Source organism: Eleutherodactylus coqui, chromosome 9 (assembly GCF_035609145.1).
Source record: "Eleutherodactylus coqui strain aEleCoq1 chromosome 9, aEleCoq1.hap1, whole genome shotgun sequence".
In the NCBI taxonomy this organism is placed as follows: domain Eukaryota; kingdom Metazoa; phylum Chordata; class Amphibia; order Anura; family Eleutherodactylidae; genus Eleutherodactylus; species Eleutherodactylus coqui.
The window spans coordinates 51,239,518-51,264,138 of record NC_089845.1 but is presented as its reverse complement, the minus strand read 5'-3'; the positions used below and the strand labels follow the sequence as shown (position 1 = coordinate 51,264,138).

Here is a 24,621-nt window from a genome sequence, read left to right as displayed (position 1 = left end):
TGCCCTTTAACTTCTATCGGCTCAGCTGCTCCGTGTCGGCGAACGAAAACTGGGCGTTACTCTCGAGTGGTCGTTAACCGAGCAGTCGTTGATCTGCGGTAAGGTTTGTGTAATGTGGGATTATGTGGTCAGGTAGGTTTGTGGACCCGATGGAGGCACGTGAATGAGAGCTACTGTTTCTGCGTGCAAGAATTGCCCTCATACACCCAACTGGATGCCGAGTCGGTTGATTGATACCTCGTTATGTCATTTGTCAGGCGGAATCCGAACGTTGAAACCCCATCAAGATTTCATTTGTTTTTAGTCGCCTTCATCTTGTGTGGCCTTGGGCTGATTTTATAGCGAGTCTCCTTCCTCGTTCCTACCACCTTGTCCATATCCTGCAGCCTTTCAGCCAGGCTTGTGTCATCCACTTGTGTGGCCGGAGCTTTTACTAGGCAAATCCTGAAATAGAGCTTGTGTGTTGCTGCTTTTATTATACGTATAAACACGCCAAAATGATTTTTAGATGCCATTTTATAAAGGATGCAGTCATGTTTAGTCACCATTAGAAGTCATTTGTAGCTCCGGGGTTTGTGGTGGAGGTTCCGTGGTGTACTTGCATATTGACCTCATGTGAGAACCAGATGTTTAAAGGGTCTATCGCCATGCAGTACTTTTACCTGTAGTGGATAAGCTTCCATCTTTAAAGGAGTTGTACCTGAAAACGGTTAAAAAAAAGTATGATCGGTGGGGGTCTCACTGCTGAGACCCGCGCCAAACCTGATAACAGGGGTCCCATGTATCTCCTCTTACTCCACTGCAGGCTTACTGCACAGTGAGGAGGCGATTAAATGGCATAGCAGTCGCGCATGAGCAGTGCTGCTCCATTCATTTAGAAGGGAGTGAAGATGCTTGGTTATTGGTAAGCCCCGTTAAAATGAATGGAGCGGCTGACGCTCCATTTAATCTGACGCCACTGTGAGTTGATGCCAAGTGCCACAAGTAACAGAAGAAAGGGACATCGGACCTCCATTCTTGGGATTGGTGGAGTCTCAACAGTGTTTTCTGATACACCTTTTTTAAGGTCCATTTACACATCGGGCATAAATGTCCATATAAACGGTCAGTTGTCAAATCATTGGCTCATGTGAACATGCCGATCAACAGGCAAGCACTTGTTTGTTGGCTTCTATATCTTTGTGCTGGCCCATCGGCGGCGGCACCCCTCCATGGGGATGTGCTGTCAACGAATACTATCTGCATGCGGTTGAACGATCGTTCGTGATCGTTCAACCCCACTCTATCAAGCAGTAACAAGCACTGATTTGTTGATCGGCATCGGTTATAGCAGGTAGAGAATCGGCCTGAGTAAAAGGGCTCTTACTTAAAGGGGTTTTCTATGTGAAAACTACTTGTTAGTATAAACTTGGTTAGATCCGATGAATGTCGTAGAGGGGTGAAGTCGTTTGCTGCAAATAGCTTCTCCTGCATTAATGGGTACTTGCCAATGTGTAATTCTATATTTCGCCTCTAGTGGCTGCTGCAGGAGAAATGTGCAGCTGCTGTTGGAGCCAAAGCCAATACTGAATCCAGTTTTTGATCAAAGTGGTTATATAGCACATATACCAACAGCGTATAATGCATAAGTTTCCCTTTTTATGAGTTTTTCACAGCTTGTAAAAGCAGAGGTTATAATAAGAGCAGACAATGCTGTGCGCAGGCATGGCTTACTAAAGTTTCTAGAAGGCTCCAGAAGTGGAGATAAAGTAGTGATAAGGGCGCAGGCATTTTTTTCAACACTTCCCGTCAGCCTGTCCCCATGCCCATATTGACTACTTCTAGGTCAGCAAATAAAGAGCTATCCCTTTCACATCAATCTACCCCAGCCCCTTGTTCTTCACTGGCTTGATGACAGAGGCTGGGTGGGCTACCAAGAGAGAGAAACCTCTTGACAGGCATCCCGCTATTAAATCACCGCAAGAAGGAAACTTTTTGTTTACAAAAAGCCCACAAGCAGCCAAATATTTGCTTTAAGTGCGATTACTCTTGTTTAAGGAAACTGGCTTTATTTAAAGATGCTTTGAAAATGTAGATTTTGTCCGATTTTATAAAGATCAGTTCTTAAAATACACTCCGCACTGAGGGATCCGCGCGCCTCTATGCTGGAAGTTAAACCACAACTGGAATCAGAAGACGTTGGATTAGAGAAGTAAACAAGTAAATTACTATGAAATTTTGTGGTATTTTGCTCCATTTCAATTGCTTTTGTGCTTTTGTAAATGTTTCCATGTACTAAATGAAATCAAGAATATGATCTACGAAAGCTAACCAACAAGGTTTACTAATGTGACCATAAAGTTGGCAGGGAATGAAGTATTAAAGGGGTCATCTGAGACTTTTTGGGACTATCGTCAGTATAAGTCATTAATAGTTTATCGGTGGGGGTCCAGTATTTGGGATCCATGCCGATCAGCTGACTCTTGGGCCCACTGTCAGTAGGGTTCGCACTGGAAGCTGATAGCACTATCTGTGCTGGCAGCGGTCCGGTTTGGTACTACAGGCACAGCTGCCATTGGATTGATCGATGATAGTTCATCAGTAGGGGTATTCTTGTTCTTTAGTGCTCACCATCTTCATTAGGCTATTGATTAGAGTTGTGGGGTGATTAGATGAACAGTCTTCTCATCTCAGGCCATAAAAATGGTTGCACCCTTGACTCTTTGTGTGTGGTGGCCTCTTCCGCTTGTGTAGAGCTTGTTGACCACTAGATGCCTCTACAACGCAGAGAAGAGATTTCACCCCGTTACCAGAGTCTGAGAGGGGCGCATTATTGGGATGGGAAAAGCTGGATGGTCGTATCGATGAATTGACCACCATCTGACCAGACCGTTAGGTGTTGGGACCATTGGGTGTGTGAGGGCACAGAAGGTGACCGGGCTCAGGATGCCCTCAACAGGCCACCAGTAGAGAGAATTGTCTGATTGTTTCATAAGCACCAGCAGCTCCATCGGTTTTGTTGTCTGCCATCCAGAGACGGGTGGCACCATCATTACACCCCTGTGCCTGTCTGAACCATTTCCAGGTACTTGGCTGAAGGACATTTGGTCTCATGGTGCCCATTAAGTGTACTACCATTGACACCCACCCATCGTCATCTCCGTTTACAGTTCTGTCATGGAGTGGAACCAGGTTGTCTTCAGCGACAAATCCAGGTTTAGTTTGGGTACTGATGGGGGCCATATTCGTGTCTGGAAACCTCAGGGTGAGCGCCTCCATCCTGCCTGCACTGTGAAAAATGCAGTGAAAAAGCAAAGAGCCGGTTCTTCTGAGTTCAGACCTCGTCGAGGGCCATATAAAATGACGTATATTTATGATGAAGACACACTAAATGGATTTCGAAACATTTTGCAAAAGCTCCTTACGGAGTTCTTCCTGAGGGAAGGCAATGGCGCTGCAGCCTGTGTTCTAGAAGCGCTGGATCGGTCATTCATATTGACCTGCACTAGAAGCTCCCATAAAGCAAGTATAGGGGAAATCCACTTACAGCGCATGACCGCTGCCTCTTCTGTCTCAGAGCTCTCCGAATATTACCGATGTCTGGGGCTGATGTACGTAGAAGCTTACAGTAACACAAAGATTTCCCCGCCATATGTTTGTTCTGTGGTTGCAAGTTGTGTCTAGGTAGACGCTGATTTATTTCTGTGGAGGTGTGAAAGGTAGAAGGTACTGATTTTAGTAGTCTCTAGTTACTCGGTATGTTCTGCTGTTGGCTGCGCTACAAAAAGGTTATTTCTGCTAGTTGTAGTAAAAAGTCATTTTTCCTAGGTCGGATCGAGCGACGCGGTATTTAGCTGATGTGTTACTTCTAAATTGCTGTGATGATGCATTAGAGACCTTTCCAACGGGGCTAAATTATCGCCAGATGCGGATTTTGTAAATTACTGTGGATTTTGTTGGGTTTTTAGCTGCGGAATTCTCTGGAACATCTTGCAGAATTTCTTGTGTTTTTTTCCGTAGACTTTTAATTGCAGAATTTCTTCTCCTGCCAGTTCGAAATCCGCAACAATAATTCCGCAGCAGAAAGCTTTTTAGCTGCAGACTGACTCTATTTTAACAGATGTGGAATTCAAGCCCCAAAGGGATAACACTGTGAGGCAAAAATGTCCGCACGGACTAAAAACCCATTTAGACACAAGGATTATCGCTCAAAATTCGCTCAAAAGCCATCCTTTGAGCAATAATTGTTGCGTCTAAACCCGCGGCCATCGTGCACTGTTCTTGCATTGGTAATTTATAGCAAGCTAGAAATCACAGATGACTGTTATCAGCGCTGCATGCTGATTTACTCAGTGGGTAGCGCTGATGGTATTCTTTCAGCTGCTATCCTGCTGGCAGTTCTCAGAGGGACACCAGCTGTTTTGTTCTCGGATCTATTGCAGTGGTATCCCACTCCGCCTGCATTAACTCTTAAGTAGCTAATTAGCTACTTAGAGTTATGCAAAGATGACCGCCCAAAATTGTCACTCAAACTGTCGTTTGAGCGATCATCATTCTGTGTTAATGGACCCTTATTCCGTCCCGTGTGAAAGATCCTTTAGACTGCCACATCCCTGTGTGCATGGGACCAATCTCAGATGGGTATTTTAGCCTTACCATAAAAATTCTTGGAGCCCACAGTCGTTCTATACTTAAAACGCGAGCATTTTTGAGTTTTCCTTCACACTCGTGAGTAAAAATTGAAGATTCCGGAAGCAGAAGAAAAAGCCAAGCATCTGTGCAGATGGCCTCCATTCATGTCAAGGGAGGCGTGCGACCCACAGCCTATATGCAATTAACATTACGTATGGGCTGCGGGTATCCGCACCATCGCTTAGAAAAAAGAAAACCTATACTGTGCATGACCGCCTGCGAGCCTACGCGGTCATATGCAATATAGTTAAGCGCCGTACGCAGGGTCACCGGCCGGGCTCACTGCTGGAATCTGCTGCAGGCCTCTAACATGCAGAGTCCGACGGGCTTGTGTGGGCCTGGCCTTAGTAAATGAATGTAATTAAGAGCTCGTCAGGTTTGTTCTGCAGATGCAGAATGATACTTGTATACTGGACCTTTTCTGCCCAAACCTGACATGTTCCGGAATACCAGATTTAGCATGTAATGTTTGCTAGATGGCGAACACCGACCCACAATGTATCTGGTGCTGAGAAGGGGGTTAATCACAGAAAGCTTTCTTCGTGCCAATCCCTTGAGCGTTGGTATTTGGTGGTCTATTTATAACGTAACCTTCGGCTCCGGTAACTATCAGAACCGCCCACAAATGTATGAAATGCTCTGTGCTGTCAGCTCTGCAGCGTCCCTCTCTACAGTAATGATCAGTAAGGTGCATGACCGCGGAAAGATGGCGGCCTGCCTCCACGGACGAACGCCGCCTGAGCTGTACTAAGGCAGGGTCCTCATACGGATGGTCTCGAATGCAGAATGTGGAGTCGCTTCAATGCTGACTATATACAGTACATACATTAGGTAAAACAGATTTAAACGGATTCTTCCAATGCCCTGTAGTTTCAAAGACCGACCTGTTGGTGGAGCCATACTAGATTGTGTGCGGGAATGAATGTTGTTCTCTGTAGTGCACTGTATACGTTGGCCTGGGTATAAATAAGCAGTTTTCCGCATGGAGCCCGGGCTGTGCTGATGGCTTGTATGACCTGGTTTGGATGTGAGTGTTCATTTGATTGTTTTGAAAAGTACTCTAAAGTGCTGATAAGCCTTAAAGGGTTAACAAGCCTGCGGTCAGTAGGACTGTTCGTACATGTAACCATATACATTTTAAGCATGCCTGGATAGATACATAACTTTTTTTTACATCAAGCTTAATATATTTTTCACTGTAAAACTTTTTTTTTTTTTTGTGAAAGTTTTGTAGTTGACTTTTTTTTTCTTTAAGGCATTTGATACAAAAAGTATACATTAAACACATGGGAATGAACAGCCTAGATTTCCATCTGTTTTCCATTGAATACAATGTAAAAAAAAAAAAAAAAAGTATACATATAAGTGGTTTTCTGTCCTGCCAAAAAAATACACAAATGTAATAGAGGTCAAACGTAGTCAAAAATATGCATTTTTGATCTACTTTTCACCGATTTTAGTCCACGTTTAATGCATTTTAATACTTTTTTTGTATACTTTTTAATAGTTTTTTTGTACTAAAACGTGCACGCATGACGGACAGTAAAGTCCTAATACGAACCACTCCTAACTAATACGGTGCGTTCACTTTGGGGAGGGTTGATTACAGTAAAAAGTGGACATTAACCCTTTTCAATCCACTGTCTGACGTCTAAAGACATTATGATTTAAGGCTGTACAGCTCCGATGTTGGAAGACGTCCGTCGGGGTTCTCTTACTGTATATTGCCAGCCTCTCTGCTGTCGGAGCCTATCCAACGTGTCACCTCATGCAGTACTGGCTTTAGCCAGCATATAGCGCTGTTGTATAACAGCAGAAAAAGAGTAAGCCCCCCTAGGAAATCCAGGATACCAATTGGATTGGAAAGGGTTAAAAAACGTGTTTAGCAGCATTTGCGGTAAATGACAAATATTCCCTGTGAATGTACCTGTAGGTTGGAAATCCACCGTCCGGCTGCCCAGATCTTCCCGCTGAGACGGCCTATATCTTAATAGGAGGTTCTATATAGTGTGTGTAGAATAGATGGGTGCACGCTTTCTACTGACCCCCTCCTCGGTTCTTGCACGTTAACTACTGATGTGTCACGCAGGACATTTTGCCAATAGGACATATGATCATAATTCAATCCGTCGCTACAAAATGGTTTGGCAATCGTTCATCTGAACCAAACACAAACACGGCGCAGAATGCAAATCACTCAGCGCAATGTTGTCTAAATACGGCTGCTGATTACAAGCGGGATAAATAAATACTCGTGAATGGAAATGAAATCTGTCATGGTGCACTCGCAAATATGTGGCTGTCGCAGAACAGGGCGGACAGCCCTCATGTGCCACTTTATCTCTCGCACACATTCTCCTTGGCAGCGCATGTGTCAGATCCTCCAGATGATGCAGACCAGTGCACATTGATCTTGGCACGCTGTGCCCGCTTGTTGGCCAAAGCAGGTTGTCAGGGATAACAAATCAATTAGCAAGTAGTAAATGTTTCTGACTGCAACAAACGCAGTCACTCTGTCTATCATCACTCCCAGTATGGGCCATACACCGAGGGGGCAATCACACGGCCGTATGCGTAGTTCGATACGTGAATATGCTGCGTATTCTCCAGCTGAAGTTCGCTGATGCCTTGCGTGTTTCAGCGTAGTGGGTTTCCTGCATATTCGTACAGGGTATTACGGTGCGTAGAACGCACCAAGGTAGGACGCGACCAAAAGTTGTGTGAAAACGATTGCAGTTGTGAACGAAACCATATAAATCAATGGGCTCTACGCACTTCGTAATTCGCAGCCTCTTTATGCTCATGTGAGTGTAAGTCCAACTTCACACGGATGTATGCGTAATCGCCCACGCCTTAGCGCAATGGATTTTGCACTATGAACAGTACTTTTTTTCTTGCGTATCTACATATTGTACTGTACTTATTCTGCCCACAGGGGGCGTCCATTTGCGCACGGGACACAGACACACCGTGGCTAATTTATCTAATAAGTTCCAGATGTGTTCTTTTTCAAGCAGAATTGCGCACCCCTCCATTAACTTCTATGGGGACCTTTGCTGCGTAAATACACAGAAAAATAAAGCCTATTCTATTTATTTTTTTTGCACAGCGCACAAAATACGGAAATGTGTTTGAACCAGTACAAATCAAAGGGTTCTCTTCTCTGCGTATTGTGCGCGCAAATGCGTCCGTGTGAAGGCGGGCTAGGGCATGAGACCTGGAGCTCAGTAAGATGAGACCCTTGATCCTTTAGGTTAGTGACCTAGCTCTTATACAGTATAAGCAGCTGAGCATGGAGCCCAGATATTGAAGGGCTTACCACCTAGTGACATGTTGGCATCATAAGGCTCATTATCACTCCTTCACCGATAATCTTCTAACAGCCGTCACCCTTGAAGATGATCCCTTGACTGCTGACATGTGGTTAAAAACATTGTATAGACCACAAAGCAGCTTATGGGCAATGTGACCTCCTAAATGTTACGGTGCAGTGCACACACAGGCGTGTTTACACAGAAACTTCACTTACTTTAGGATGTTTTCTGACACTTTTTTTTCTTTGCTGTGTCTGACAAAGGGGCGTGCCTTCAGGGTCCTAATTGCATCAAAAATTGGGCCAAAGTTTTCGCACAGTTTGTTAGACCCTTAGCCAACTTAAAAGTGGTCTAACTAGACAGTCTTAACCCTTTGCAGTCCTATTTTGAATTCAGGGATTTCTAGGGGGCTTTCTCTTTCTGCCATAATACAATGGCACCATCTGCTGGCTAGAGCCAGTACTGGGGTCTGGGACATGCTAGAGAGGCCCCCTACAACAGAGCGGCCAGTAATATGCAGTAAGAATACCCTGCTGGATGTCTTTCAACATCGGAGCTGTGTACAGCCTTCAATCAGAATGTCTTCAGACGTCAGACAGTGGATTGGAAAGGGTTAAGATTCCACAGATTTATCATTCACCTAGTCTTGTTAGTACTGACAGAACAAATGGGGCTTATTTACTAATACTATGGACAGAAATAAGGAATTGTCTACATATTCTCTTGCGTCTCGCTATTATTATACTCTACTAAGGAAATTTGTAATATGGCAAATGTTTAAAGTTGTGTCGCAAATGCCCCTGTACCTCAATGGAGGTGTATGTGACTGAAACCTTCCGGTGAACCTGCTTGTGATGACATAGCATCTATGTACAGTATGTACAGGCCAGCTCACATGACCGTAAGTAGCTGTGTACAAGCAACAAGTACGCAATGACATGCGTGTCTGCTTCGTGACGCCAATCCCCGTACACTGTTGCCATGTATACGTGCATAATATGTGCCAGGATAGGACATGCCGTGTTTTTTTTTTTTTTAGTTATGCTAGTGTGCGAAAAAAAACCACAAGCTTGAGAAGCCCAATAGTAACGCATAATAACAATACGCCATCCAGTTCAGCCCATTTCCCCCCCAATGTTGATCCAGAGGAAGGCAAAAAACCAAATGAGGTAGAAGCCAATTTCCCCCCGAACTCTTTCCTGACTCCAATCTGACAATCAGAATAATCCCTGGATCACCGACCCCTCTGAAGTTATTAATGACCATAACATGTAATATTGTAACACTCAAGATAGGCGTCAAGGCCCCTCTTGAATGGTGAAATGGCTCCATATCTAATGGGAGTGCACGCGCTTTACAGTCTGAAGAGTCAGATTTTCAGAGCATGCACGATCTTCATGGGTGGACACCGCGGGAACCAATAAAAAAAGACAAACAAAAAAAATTTCCACGCCCCAACTCCCTGTCTCCTCCCAGAACAGGATCGTTACTTAGTTTATTGTGCTGTTTTGAGGTGACTGCTTCCCTTTAAAAGACAAAATACAGTAAGTATACCTTTCACCAGACAGCCCCCTTTAATAAAGAGCATATTTTAGCTATTGTACCCAGCCAGCCAGAAACTACTTACCCCTCATTAGTCCGTCTCTACATGGTTATCTTTTCCTTCTGAAGAAGACTTTGTCTTTACCTTATATTCCCAGTCATTGTTACACAAGGTCAGACATTGACTTGTAAGAATGTTACCTTCTAACAGGTGGCGCTGTAGAGGTATTGTATCCTAAACCATTTGCATAATACATTTCCCAGAGGACTATGCAAGGGCCTAGAAGTCTCTTCTCACCTACTAGGTGCTCTCCATAAGGAGAAACTATACCTTTCCTGAGCCATGGTCACATCTGTGACTCCTTTCATATATTTGGCCCTTATCGCTGCGGAATAAGTTGGCGCTCTACAGTATACATCTATAAAAAAAAAAGAAAGTTGAATTGAGCGGTTGCTACTTTTTCTTAAAGGGCAACACTCATTGCAAGTTAATATCACTCGAAGGAATTCAGAATGGCATCATCGGGCCTTGTGAAATAATAATGGAGGCAAAAATAGAAGTCGGGAACAAGTTTGCCAAACAGGTTTGGCTTCCAAAACATTACAGGGTGCACACATTAAATAGTCAGAAGGTTGTTGATCAGGGAATTTTTTTACCGCCGGACTTTGAGTTAGGAAGGAACCTTCTCTGAAGAGTGTTGATCCAGGGATTATTCTATTATGGAGTCGGGAAGGAATTTTTTCCCTCTAAAATGGGGTCAATTGGCTTCTACCTCGTTGGGTTTTTCTTGACCTTTCACTGGATCAACATGGGGGGGGGGGGGGTGGAAACGGGCTGAACTAGATGGACATTTGTCTTTTTTAAGCCTACCGGTATGTAACTCATTGTGATGCAATTTGCACTGCTACTTGTGCTGGTAAGTGGCCTTGGAAGGAGGAAATGTAAGGACTGTTCTACCCTCACTCCAGATTTCAACTGGTTTGTTACAATTTTGCTTAACAGGAGCTCCTTGTCCCAACTTTGCTACACTGAATACATTTTCTTTCCTGCTGCCATGTCGGGCTGCACGGAGCAGCACACCCCGCACGTACGCTGATCTTTCCTGTATGGGAGGGGAGGACCATGGTGCCTCCTCATACACTAGCACAATTCCTGCCACTCGGAGGTATAGTCTATGAAGTCACGGATATGTGAGGTGTACTTGTATGTGCCCCTTTCATGCGATTAGGGCAGATTACGTTGGCTCCACTCATGTTTCTAGACATGCTGTCTCCACATTGCTGCTGCCGAGATCACGTGTCTCTTGGCTTTCTGCTTTCATTGTCTTCTGCTTGAAAAAAAAAGAGGAAGCGCTCCTCTTACCAGCGGATCTGCGAAAACGCACAATGCAAATAATAGCGATGGCAGAGGAGCAGAAATCACCCTGTGATCACTACGCTCCATTGCTTTTGGTTCCAGAAATAAACTAAACAGCCATTCTAAGGGGCTTTTAGACAGAATGATTTAAAAAAAAATAATAATAATAATCGTTCCAATGAGCAAAAGTGAACGATAATAAAATAATTCTTATTTGTATAGCGCCAACTTATTCCGCAGCGCTTTCATGTAATTTTTTATTTATTACCCCCCCACCAAGCTGAGTACTCATTTTACCGACCTCAGAAGGATGAGTTGACCTTGAGCTGACAACCTGAACCAAGCGGGGATTGAACCCGCAACCTTCAGGTCGTGAGCGAGCGCTTACACATTGCGTCACACGAGGCATCGTTTGGTCTAAACGCAAACCAATGACCGAACGAGAAACGTTCATTGTTCATTTTATGTAGACATGAAAATCCTTGTCGGCTCGTTCACTAATTGTTCTTACGCAGCGAATGAACGACTGAACGATTTTACGTTTGAACGAGCCAACGATGTATCTGCCTGTCTAAACAGGTTGAATGAGCGAATGCTGATGTCATTTGCTTGTTCTGATCATAAATTGTTTGGGGTGTACAGACCCTCATGCCGGCCCTAAAAAGGTTGAGTTCTCCGTAAACACACGTCTGACATCTTGTTCTGTCAAGGTGACTGGCGAGTGTGAACAGCAGTCATTTAGTCCTTCACATTCTCTGTTCCAGTGAATGACTAAATGATGTGCAAACGAAACTGTGAACGTTCTACCTGCCTGTATAAACGGGCTGCTCGTGCGAATGACTTATCGCTCCGTGTAAAAGGACCCTTATTTCACCAACTACCCTAACCTTATCAGATTACATCCTTGCTTGAACACGTCATTAAACTTTCCATCATCGGCAAAATCTTATCGACCACACCAACAGTGGGCACCGCTATCAAACCAACAGCGGGCACCGCTATCAAACCAACAGCGGGCACCGCTATCAAACCAACAGTGGGCACCGCTATCAAACCAACAGTGGGCACCGCTATCAAACCAACAGTGGGCACCGCTATCAAACCAACAGTGGGCACCGCTATCAAACCAACAGTGGGCACCGCTATCAAACCAACAGCGGGCACCGCTATCAAACCAACAGTGGGCAGCGCTATCAAACCAACAGTGGGCAGCGGTTTGCAGATTTTAAGAATTGGGTTTCTTTGAGGTGCTTAGCTTGGCATGATTACTGTAAAGTATTGCAACCAACTTTGTAGCCAACTAGTGCCTGCTTCTGCACGCACTCCTGGGCACAGAAAGCTGTCCAAGCTCACATGCAGTTCGTGGCCATGGTCCCGTTTCTGCCATAAGTGGAGGGACACACAGCAGCGGCTTGTCTCTTGTCCTCGCCTCGATACTGGATAGGATTGGTCAGGACTCGGGAGGACAGGAAGGAGAATCCCCGCCGCCAGCTGGAGCCGAAGCAACAGTCACAGAGCTGCAAGTGCCGCCCAGTGCCTCGTCATCTGCATGAGATGGTCTGTGAGCGGAAGCCTGCCGCTGCCAGGTACTCTGCCTCCACCACATTCATGGCCATCCTGGCCCGCGGGTTGGACACCCCTGGTTTTCAATCCGAAAACAAAGATCTGGTAAATGTAGGTGAGAATTCCTGTCCTGGTCACCGGAGTAGCCATGTAGCATTTATGCCTCCCCCCACACACACACTCTACGGTAGCCCCTCCACAATTGTTACAGTGACGCTTCCTCGTGCCTCCAGTGCTCTTGATTTGAGGCCACCTTCTCGTATATCCGCCATGAATTCCTCCGCCGTAATACAAAAATACCGGTGGAGCCAAATCCATAGTTTCCTAAGAAGACCGTATCGTGTCCGGCGAGATAAGTTGCGATTTCGGTTGTCTCCCTGCAGGATCCGTTTCACACGATCCAGCAAGAAACTGAACGCGACGTCCGGGTTCACACAAGCGTGTGCATATTTATGCCCGTTTTTGTTAAATGGGTGTTACGTATTCGCGCGGGCAACTACCTTTTTTTAAGAAATAGAACTCTCTGTGTAATTTCTCTTGGCACGCCCCAAATGTGCGCATGTGAACAAACTCGGCAAAATCTGTGAGTTCTATTCTCTGCGTATTGCGTGTGCCAAATTTTTGTGCGTGTGAATCTGACCTAATTGTTCTGCGGCCCTTTACACTGTGGGGATTAGGTAGTCTGAAGATTGTGTCGGCCATCTTGAATGGTCAGAAATGGGACGGGGGGGGGGACTGTAAGATCAAAGGGACAGCAGAGAAGGCCAACATTTGTGTCCTAAACCGAAGCACTTTATACGGTCAGCTGTGTTTTTTTTAATGGATGCGTCCAAACTATGATGCCTCATTTTTTTCCCTCCTTCGGTCGTTGCGGCTAGTTCTTACGCCGTACGACCAGAGGGGAATTGGAGGCAGTGTTCTAGTGGTCGGCCAGTCCAGAAGCCCCCTAGATTGCCCCTGCTGATTAGCCGTGGCCATGTGCTCGTACAGTCGGGGTCATTAAATCATGAGTCCCCTGTTTTGTTGATCCCGCTTGTGTTCCCTCTTATTCTTTTGGCGTAGCGAGATGCCCGCTCTAATTAGGGCAGCGATTAAGTTCCCGGCTTGTGGAGCAGATTAACGTGCTTTCATGGTTTCCTTTATTTTGCCTCATTGTTGGTGTGCCTGCACCTGTATACACGATGGTGTGAAAGGCCTCCCTTCCCACTGCGAGGCCTGCGCCGGACCTGACACAAAGACTCTGCCCGTCTCCCCTTCCATCGCTGGCTGGTAATTGCCACAGATGCTGCGCCCCTCCCTCGCCGCTCTCACTTTTGTTTCATTCTGTGCCTCCTCTAACCGCTCCACATGTTGATTACGTGACTAACGTTTCATTTCTCCCATTTGGCAGTAATTGGCGCTGCTTTATTTCATGCTTGTTTGCAAAAGCCATGCTTTTTTTTTTTTTTCATTATAAAGCATGTCCGAGTTCTGGGTGCCGCGGACAGACGTCCGCACGCCACCGCCGCTTCTCTGTTTTTATTTGTAAACCCTCTGTGACTTTAGGATGTTTTTGTCTCACACAGCCCCTGTGTCATATATATATATATATATATATATATATATATATATATATATATATATATATATATATATATATATATATAAACACTGAATCTGCTTGTTTGTGAGGCAGACACATCCACAGTTCCGGTGCGATTGGAGTGACATTCTGCACGAGCGTTCTTCAGCACCGGCGACGGATACTGGCGGGATTAGAAATCGAAAACTCAGCGACTTCCCCTTTAATTTGTGTTGCCAATAGCAACCAATCACAGCGCTGCTTTAATTTCTTATACGGCTGAGGTTAAATGAAAGCTGCGCCGTGATTGGTTGCTATTTCTTTTACTGCTGAGGTAAAATGAAAGCTGCACCGTGATTGGTTGCTATTTCTTTTACTGCTGAGGTAAAATGAAAGCTGCATTGTGATTGGCTGCTATTTCTTTTACCGCTGAGGTAAATTGAAAGCTACGCTGTGATTGGCTGCTATTTCTTTCACCGCTGAGGTAAAATGAAAACTGCGCTGTGGTTGGTTACTGTTTCTTATACTGCTGAGGTAAAATACAAGCTGCGCTGTGATTGGTTACTATTCGTTATACCGCTGAGGTAAAATTAAAGCTGCGCCGTGATGGCCTGCTATTTCTTTTACCGCTGAGGTAAAATGTAAGCTGCGCTGTGATTGGCTGTTATATATTATACTTCTGAGGTACAATGTAAGCTGCGCTGTGATTGGCTGTTATATATTATATTTCTGAGGTACAATGTAAGCTCCACTGTGATTGGTTGCTAGGGGCAGCACAGCTTTTCTTTTGGGCAGCTTCCATAACACTGCAGTGCTCGGCTCATCTTTGTGGCCCACTTGTATATTCTAGGACTGCTATTCCTAAAATCTTTTTGAAAGCCCAATTTTCCACAACCAATCCCAGCGCTTATAGCGGCGTGCGAGGCGCAGGTATATCCCCTAGTTCCTGATAAATTGTATCAGCGGCCTAAGGCTGGGTCCACATGGGGCGGATTGCCGGCGGAAATCTCGCGGTTTGGCCGCAGCGAAAAACCGCGAGATTTCCACTGGAAGAAGCTCTGCTTCAAAACACGCGGCACTTAGCTGCGGGTTTTGAAGCGGCCCGGCCGCTCGCTCCCTTAGAGGAAAGCACAGCCGCAGCGGAAGAAGAAAAAAAAATTACCATGCTGCGGCCGACGAATCCGCGCCGCAGCGCTCTCTTCTGCCAGCTTTGCCGCGGCGGATTTGCCGTCCCGTGTGGACGAGATTTCTGAGAAATCTTGCCAGGCATCTGCTTCTTTCTCTTACCTCCAAAGTCGGGCAGCCTTCACCCCGGTGTTGGGGTCAGTTCGGGGTCTCTGTCTCTCCGCGTTGGGGTCAGTTCGGGGTCTCTGTCTCTCCGCTCCATTTTTTGGATGAGAGAAACTGGTAAAAAAAATAAATAAATAAATGCGTTTTCCCAGTTGATTTCATTGGGGTTTAAAGCAAACGGACAGGCAACTGAAATACACACATTCCTTGCGTATTGCGGTTTGGTTGTCATGGTGGTGCGGTAGTTTTCTGTGCGGCAGTGAACTATAAAATTTGCCCCACTGCTGTTTTGTAAGGCTGGGTTCACACGGGGCGGATTCCCGTCGGAAATCTCGCGGTTTGGCCGCAGCAAAAACCGCAAGATTTCCACCGGGAGAACTGCCGCGGCCGCTCGCTCTTTCGCTGCGGCCGGCGCTCCCATAGAGGAGAGCGCGGCCGCAGCGGAATGAAAAAAAGAATGGACATGCTGCATATTCTGAAACCGCGGCTGCGGACGCCGCAACCGCGGTTTCAGCCAGACTTACCGCAGCGGATTGGCCATCTCGTGTGGACAAGATTTCTGAGAAATCTCGTCCACATGGCTGGCTAACCCCGAGATTAGCGGCCGCGGGCGGATTTACCGCAGCGTAATTCCGCGTGGCAAATCCGCCCTGTGTGAACCCAGCGTTAGGGTGGTATTGCGCGAGTGGCTACCGCTAGCATGGCGTCTTCCTGACAGCCTGGTAATTATCAGGAAGACACGGGCGCCAGTGCCCATGTAGTAGGGGCTTTTCACACGGGCCGATAAATCGCCCAGATCCCGGCATCCAGCCATTGGTGCGCCGTGTAACTGCGCCCCAAACGAGAATTCATTTTGCTTCTTGTTTGTCGTTCAGTTTCTTGAAGAAGTGATCGGCTTCTGTATCAGGCAGTATCACTTATAAACCATGACTGCCTGTTCACTGTGAATGGAGACGGGCGGGCCACAATGATTCCGACCCGCTATACCTCCATTCATCCAGCACAGGAACTCTCATCACTACGACAACCTGTCCGGCATCTGCCCCCAACAGGCCGTCCCCTGTAAAAGCACCCATAGCGGCCTAACATTACAGCCGTTAATGAGATTAGTTGGGGTAATTATTCACTAGTGTCCCCAACATCCAGATCTGGGGCTCCACTGGATCCAACGTGATCACCACAATATGTATTACATTACAGCCATCTGCATCCGGTATTCAGGGTTCATTTATATGTACTTTACTATTTATATATTTTATTGTGGGTTTGGTGTGACGGTGGCTTTGAGTAGAAACCGGTCCTACTTACAGTTCTAGTAAATTATTCCAGCAAAACCCCTAAAATTCCCACTAAAGCGCCACAAACCCGCTGAGTGTAGAGTTCTCAATAATTTGCTACGGACTTTATTATCCGTCGGTTTGGATTATTGCGTTGGCCCGATCCTGGCGCCGTAAGTAGTGGCCATGAGTTTTGTTTTTGGTGTTCTGTAGGACGGTGGATGGGTTGTTCATCATCGGTTGACCGGCTCATCCCATGTTACAGCAGTGCGATGGAAGACGAATGGATGAACTGTGAGTGCAGCGAATGAGCATATGACATCAGCGTATGCGCATTTGCGCACGCCTCGGCGCAACACATTTTTACACCGTCCCTTTTTTTTTTTACACTCGCATCGGCGTATTTTACTGTACTTCTGCCGCCCGCAAGACATGTTCATTTGTGTGCGGCAAACAAAGAAGCAGCAATTGAAACCGTTAATTTAGTCGGAGTTCCAGATGTGTTAAAAAAACCGCTCATGTATGCGACCCCCCCAAAAGGATCGGGTTCATATTCGTGCGTCTCGCAACACACAAACGTCGCACGGTTTTCTCGTCCGTGTGACAGCGCCTAACAGATGAGCTGCATTCTGTCTGGGTGTATTCTGTGATGGGGGGTCCGTCGCCTTCCTCCCCCTCTGGAGCCTTCTTCCAGCCGGCTCTGACCTTGTACATTGCAGCCTCGCAGTCAGTTGCCCTCTAGATGTTTCTGGAGAGCAATGAAGGCATTCATGGGATTTTTTTTTTTTTTTTTAAGTAGAACCATGTGGTTTTCAGCTTTTTCTCTCTCCTTTTGTTGAAGCGCTGTGCTGATGCAAGGAGCACCTCTAGAAGTATGCTACACGGCTGCGCCCGTGTTGGGTTGGGGCACCCGAATGCACTGTGTATAATAAAGCTTTTATGATCCAGCCTAATCCCCTCCGCATGTGACCGCCCATACACGGGAAGGAGTGTGCAGCCCAAATCTGCAATGTAATATCCAGGCTGATATGGAGCTTTTTGTTAGCTGGCTTCACCTATAGCAGAATGAAGCGAAGGTGGGAGCCCGCCTCCCCTTTATTGCTTCCATCAGCAGACTTGGACCTTTAAATCCGCCGCAGGGGAGGAGGGGTGCTGTTTACAATAGAGATTGCTGACTTGTAAATTCAGGCAGTCGCACATGATTATACTGTGACTCACGCAGAAAAGAATCTGCATCCCGGCTGCTGTAATGTAATGTACCGGCCCTTTTATTATGCTGAGCAATGGGAAGCCTGGAGCTCTTGCATCACTTATTACATGAGCCATTAGCACGCACCCCTTTGGAAGGTAATTCTGACGGTTTTAAATACGCGGAAGATGATCATTTCGCTTACACAACCTTTTGAAGTCAAACGCCCCTGTTCAGGAAGCCTCTGGGACCTTTTACGTGGGACCGAGTTGTTCGCAGGACACAGCGCAAATTTTGTCAGTGCGGATGTTGTGTCTTTAACTGCGAAACGCATTCCGTTTTTTTTCTCCTCCGGCAGACGTGTGGAATTACATCACCTGTATGTTAGAAATTTGCAATGACAATTCCGCAAGACATTTTTTAATTCTGCAGCAGAATTTAATCTTGCGGTTTTAAAGTAAAGACGCACGGATTTTAAAAGGTGCGCAATTCAAGCTCAATAGGAATAACATTGTAACTCATAAATATCCGCGCGGACTAATTCTGACGCGTGTGAAAGGTTCTTTGTGAGTAAGGCCAGCTTCACACGGGCGTATATGTATTTGCACACGGCTGCGTATCTGCAAATACATAACTCTTTTCTGCGAGCACATTGGCGTATACTACTGTACTTTTTACGCGCATTTGCATACGGAAAACGGGCGCACTAATTTAAAATGGCTAATTCGTTTAATGTGTTCCAGGTGTATGTTTTTTTTCTTCCCCTGCACAATTACGCAGTGTTTCACTCATCTCCTTGAGTATTACTCACGCAATTGCGTATCCCCATTGACTTCTATGGGAATTTGTGGTGCGCAAATGTGCAGGAAAATGGAGCGTGAAGTTTTTTTGTTTTTTTTTTGCACAGGAAAAATGCGCATTTGTGAACAAACCCATTAAAATCAATGGGTTCTATTCTATGTATTGCACATGCAAATACGTCCCTGTGAATATGGCCTAAGGGTCCATACAGACACAAAGACCCTGCATGCAATTAAGGCCGGCTGCACACAGGAGAGCCGGATTATGCATGCGGGAACCTGCAGAATCCTGCTGTGACCTCGGCCGGCGACCCTGCCTACCTGCAAAATCTGTATTGCTTATTACTGCGGACGCTCGCCGTGGGTCATGTGCAGTATTATTTTTTTTTTCTAAATATTTATACTTCCTGCGCCGTCGCTAGGCGATGACTTAGGTACACGCGGCCTATCCGCGATGTTTATTGTCGATGGTCTGCGGGTCGGGCAGCTTCCATTGACTTCAATGGAGGTCGTCCGTGCGGAGTCCGCAGCAAAATAGAGCATGCTGTGACTTTTCCTCTGCTCGCGGAATACGCAATTTGTTTCCGTGCTTGGAAAGGAAAACGTGAAAGTACTTACCTTTCAATGCGTGCAATTGTCTGCGGATCCTCCGTGCGTCCGCAGTAGGAATCCGTTCGTGTGGAGCCAGCCCAACTTTCGAGGCAGTCGCTGTTGTTTTTACCTTTTTGCAAACCACCATGTGCATCTTATGCCATTATAACGGCACCAGTGAAATGCACCCTAGAAGCTGCAATATTCACATATGGGTCCCCTATGGATGCCTCTATATAAGGTCTCACTGTCTGGTTGGCCTTGGTCTAGCACCCTAGGGTATATGCACACACTGTATACTCCATGCAGTGAGCTCCTGAATAGCTGATTTCTGCCTCCCTCTCTAGCACAATATAGCACATGACTGGGGTTTATTGTAGACAGAACGCACGCAAGCGCCAAGAAACATACGGTTTGCAGCTTTGTAAAACCACACTTCCTGCTGCGGTCAGTGTGGAATTAAATCCAAAAAAGTTCTTACACCTATTTTAAAACTCTGTGTAAACAGCAGCGGGGTTTGGGATGGAGTTTGCTAGAAATAAAGTAGTGAGCAGCTTCTGTTGGCATACAGGGTAGCTGAAAAAATCAGCGGCAAATCGGCATTCTTTTCAATCGAAGGAGGTGAAATCGGCGCCGAATCCGCACCAAAATCTGTGCATCAAAATCTGCACCAAGTGGTGCAGAAAATGAGCAGAACTCACTTCCGTCGGAACACATTTGTACTACAGCGCAGAATCCTGATGGGGTGCATATACTTGTGCGTTGGAGTCCCGGGCGGCTGCTTGGTCTGTAACAGTCGGCCCCAAAATTTCAAAACCCGTTAAAGTAAAAAATCCTAATGAGCACTTAAGTTAATTTGGCATTTGTTTCCATAAGCTGATTTCGGAGCGGCTGGAGCTCCAGAAGTGAGAGCTGTCAGTGACTGCAGCAGACAGGAATTCCAGCACAGCAGGTAATGACTTTTACATTGTGCCGCTAATAAATAATGGATCAGTAGAGATTCATTAACAAAAGGCAAATAATCAGCAGAACTGCCGGTAATATTGCCAGGGTTTGTTTAAAAGCTGCTTTTGCTCAGAAGGCACATCGCACATTTAAAGGGACCCTGTCACCCCCTCTCTGAGGGTGGCATAATGTAGTGACGGTCACACTCAGGGCTGGTTAGATAGCGCCCTGTGCAGAAATGTAGGTCCACCCCAACCATTGTAGTAGGGAGAGAAAATGGCAATGTCACGGTTGTAAACAATGGGTCACATGTATTCGAACTGGTACGCCAGACTTCTGCAATACAAAAGTCACAAATTATGGTGGAAGCCATTCTTTTCCAGATTTGGCGGTCTGCTTTGGGTTGTTGTCGTGCTGAAAGGTGAAGTTCCTCTTCAGCTTTTTAGCCAAAGCTTGAAGGTTTTGTGCCAAAATGGACTGTTATTTGGAACTGTTTATAATTCTCTCCACCCTGACTAAAGCCCCAGTTCCAGCAGCAGAAAAACATCCCAAAAGAATTATACCGTCTTCACCATCTTTACTGCAAGTACGGGGGTCTTCTAGTGTTGACTTTGCGCCAAACATACCTTTTGGAATTATGGCCAAAAAGTTCAATCTTGGTATCATCAGACCATAGCAAGTTTCTCCAAAACTACTGCACAGATACACACATATCACATTATAGGCTAGGCTCACACAAATGGATTTGAATTACAGATTCTGCGATCGCCGTCCACACGGAAAAGCCGTTGTACACTGCAGGCATTGAAGGGCATGTATTGTTGAATTTTCCTTCACACTTGTGGGTACAAATTGCATATTCCACGAGCGGTAGAAAAATCACGGCATGCTGTTTCAGAGCAGATTCCGTACCGGCGGCCTCAATAGATGTGAGTGATCCGCAGCCCGTATACAATTAGCATTGCAGATGTACGGTGGAAACGCTCGCAGCTAGAAAATGTCTGCAGCAGAGGCGGCTCCACTTTATAAAGTATACCCAAGTAGCTGTCCTATGGGTTTACAGGTTAAGTAAAGGGTTAACATTTACGGCCATGAACTGCCTTTTTTGCTACTTTGTTCTTTGCTCCCAGTATCTTGTTACATTTCTCACCTCCAGGTACTCCTGGTGTAAAACCTGAATTAGCCTTTATCTAGTAGTCGGCTTGTTATTTCTCTCCCTCTCCTCGTTATAAGATAAAAGCGGCTAACAATGTCGCTGTACATGTGGCTGACGGTTGCCTAAGATGTCTGACAGGCTTAGACTCGGCGAAGACGACTTGGCAGCCTACCAAGGTATTTTTTAAGCCGGCTCAGCTGGTGGTCAGTGCGCTCAGGACTCGCCACACTTGTGCCGTGCCAAAATTGTTTTCCTGCAGCCACTCTTAATCCAATTTTAAGTGCAGAGTTAAAGCCGCTTCTCACCTCTGATGATAAATGGGCTCGCGGTCCTTTTGTCTGCTCATTCTAGCTCTTGCAGCTCATCTCCTTCGCCTCTTCCAATAAAGCTAAATGCATCTGACATCATTTCCGGATCATCTATTGTGGAAATTTGTATAATTTTATGTTGCAGTATGGGATGTCCAGACCGGTTTGTGGGCATACTTGGTTCATGAGAGATACAAAGTGTCTAGTGAGAACGGCAGGGGCCGGACGACTCTCGAAAGGCCCTTTTACATGAAACGATTCTATTCAAAAAAATGAGCAATAATCGTTCGCTTCTCGTTCGTCTGTTTTCTGCAGGCATAAAAATCATGGTTGGCTCGTTCATCAGTCGTTTGGTTTAAATTGCGATCGTTCAGTCGTTCCCAGTCACTTATACGGCGAATGTGAGCAACTAAATGACTTCTCGATTCAACGAGCCAACGATGTATCTGCTGTATAAACCGGCTGCCAGAACTCTGGCATCGTTCGCTCAAACAATAAAGAGTTTGGTGTAAACGGACCCTTCTTGTGTATGTAGGACACTCTACTTTGCTCCTGACAAATATTGAGGATGATGATCGACGCCTGATCTTTTTTTTTCCCCTAGAGATAGGCTGACCACAGAGCTTACCTCCTTAGATGGCTATGACTTACCTCCCCAAACGCATATGCGCTGAGCTGAACGTCTGTGCATAGGGGAAATGGCTGACAGTTGTTGAAGGTGTATTGTCACTTTTAGGCTGCACATGTCCGTAAAGCTAGAGCTCTGTATTTTTGTACAGGCTTTATGGCTTCATTTATGCGCATTTGCACCGAGTTTTTGCGCATCAGCGCAAAAGTCGTACGCAATTGCGCACGTAAAAAAAGAACCAATGCTCCTTTGAAATGGCTGATTAGCAGTTCAAGATGTAGTCTTTCCCCGCACATTTCTTGCACACCTGGAACTCATTAGACTAATTAGCCATTTTAATCGGAGCAGCTTATGCGCGCGCAAAAGAGCATCGTTCATTGCACAAATGCGCAGCGCTCTGGCGTGTACAAATGCGCATACACTCATATTACGGGGGCCTTAGGATCCTTTCCAGCTAGTCCTCAGTGTGCTGGTTATACAATTATTTAGCCAACTTTCGTCTGCTAATTGGGAGCGCTTTAATGTCAGGAGCCACTTGAAGAGCGAGGACGTAACAAGGGTTTGGTTTCCAGCCAGAATCGGGAATTGAGGTTAGATCCCAAGGTTAAGTGATAACAATGAGCATGTTGTTGGCCAATGCAGACCTGTTACATTATTTATCTTGCATAGTATCAAGTGACGCAAATGCATTTGTAGTTGAATATTTCCGAAATTCAGGGATTGGTCCATAATAAAAGACAAAAGGCAATTATTTGGAAATCGAAAGGCCCATTTAGACACAACGATTAACGCTCAGAATTCACTCAAAAGCCTTCTTTTGAGTGATAACCGTTGCGTCTAAACACACGGCCGTCGTGCATTTTCTATGCACTATTCGTTCATCGCTGACTTTTATCAAGCTACGAGTCAGCGATGACTCTTATCAGCGGGATACCAGCTGGTAGCATTCTTTCAGCTGGTATCCCGCTTGGTCTTCTAAGCAGGATACCAGCTGAAAGCTACAAGAACAAAGCAGCTGTTTCCATATACAAGCAGCTGTTCTCGGAGCTGTCAACAGTGTCCCACTCCGCCTTCATTTAACTCTCAAGTAGCTAATTAGCTACTTAAGAGTTTATGCAAAGATGATCGCTCAAAACTGTCACTCAGACTGTCATTTGAGCGATAGTCTGTCACTGTAAATGGGGCTTTAGAGTCCTCTAAAGCAATTGCTGTTCTTGAGTGAATATGTAAATCTAATATACTTTACAAACCTATTATCTTGTAACGTACCTGAATGTAACGAAGATATATTTTGTTGGTCTCTTCTAGGATGACAGTGATGGTATTCCCTGGTCGGAAGAAAGGGTGGTACGGAAGGTGCTATATCTGTCTCTCAAGGAGTTCAAGACTGCCCAGAAGAGACAAAGTGATGACTGTATTAATGGGAGCTTAAAACCCCCAAAAGGTGAGTCGTATAGGATATCCCCATCATCATCTCTAAATGTCACAGTTGATATTGTTAAAACCCATTTTAGTTAATTAAGTTTATCTCGTAAATGATTCACTTCTAGCAGACTTGGCTGTTTTTGTAACTCTCATTGACCTGGATGGAGGCAGCTAAACAAGTATGTGTTCAATTCTCCATCCAATCACTCCATGGAGGTGGTGGCTGCCCCACTTCATAAAATATAGATCAGGAGAGCCCTTCCCCTGATTGGTGGGACATCCTTATTTGAGACCCTAAGATTTTTAAAGCCTAATTTGACTATATAAATGTCCGTGGTAGGAAATCCCCTTTTGAAGGGGTTGGTTCATCTTGCTATGAGGCAGGAGTGCCATTCTATAGGGGCATTTATGGGTATGTAAGGCTACAATATCCCTGCAACTGCTCAAAGTCTATAGCCAGATGTATAGCTTCTTCTTGCTATAAAAGCTGATTACAGAAGCGAAACCTCATTTTCAGAGGTTGCCTTCACTAAGGTAGGTGGAGTTAAAGATCAATGTTGAGCTTTTAGTGCGGTTGTTCTGTTTGAATACCGAAAACCTATATTCCATTTACTTTAATGAGGCAAACCGAATGCAAAGGTGCAAACTTTGGACTGATTGGTCTTGTTTTTGTTTCTTTACACCTTGTTTTGGGGGATACAATAGCGTAGTCTATTGTCAGACTTTCAACTGAGTGACATCTTTACAGGAAAGTGTAGAGCGGGTTCAAACAAACGAAATTGAGCTATAATTGTTTAGTGTGAATGCAAAAAAGTCCACGATCCAGCGGTGAGGAATGTCAGTCTTAACAGTCTGCACGAGCGCTAACGGCCTTAGCGGTGACATCAGCACTCGTGCAGTTGGTTAGCCGTGTAAAAAGGACATTAGCTATATGAACATCTGCTTATAATATCCCAATCTAAATCTGCAAACAGATACAGTGTCTCAAGACCCCTCGGTATAAG

The 24,621-nt window shown here is 45.5% G+C and overlaps 1 protein-coding gene across 2 annotated transcripts in view; it reads left to right on the top strand.

Moving 5' to 3' along the window:
- The window catches only part of JARID2 (jumonji and AT-rich interaction domain containing 2), a 167,615-nt gene that overhangs the window by 49,655 nt on the left and 93,339 nt on the right, over window positions 1-24,621 (top strand). For both annotated transcript variants that reach the window (XM_066579388.1, XM_066579389.1), the window contains exon 2: window positions 23,501-23,636. In XM_066579388.1, coding sequence (XP_066435485.1) covers window positions 23,501-23,636 — 136 coding nt within the window. The remainder of the gene's footprint in view (window positions 1-23,500; window positions 23,637-24,621) is intronic.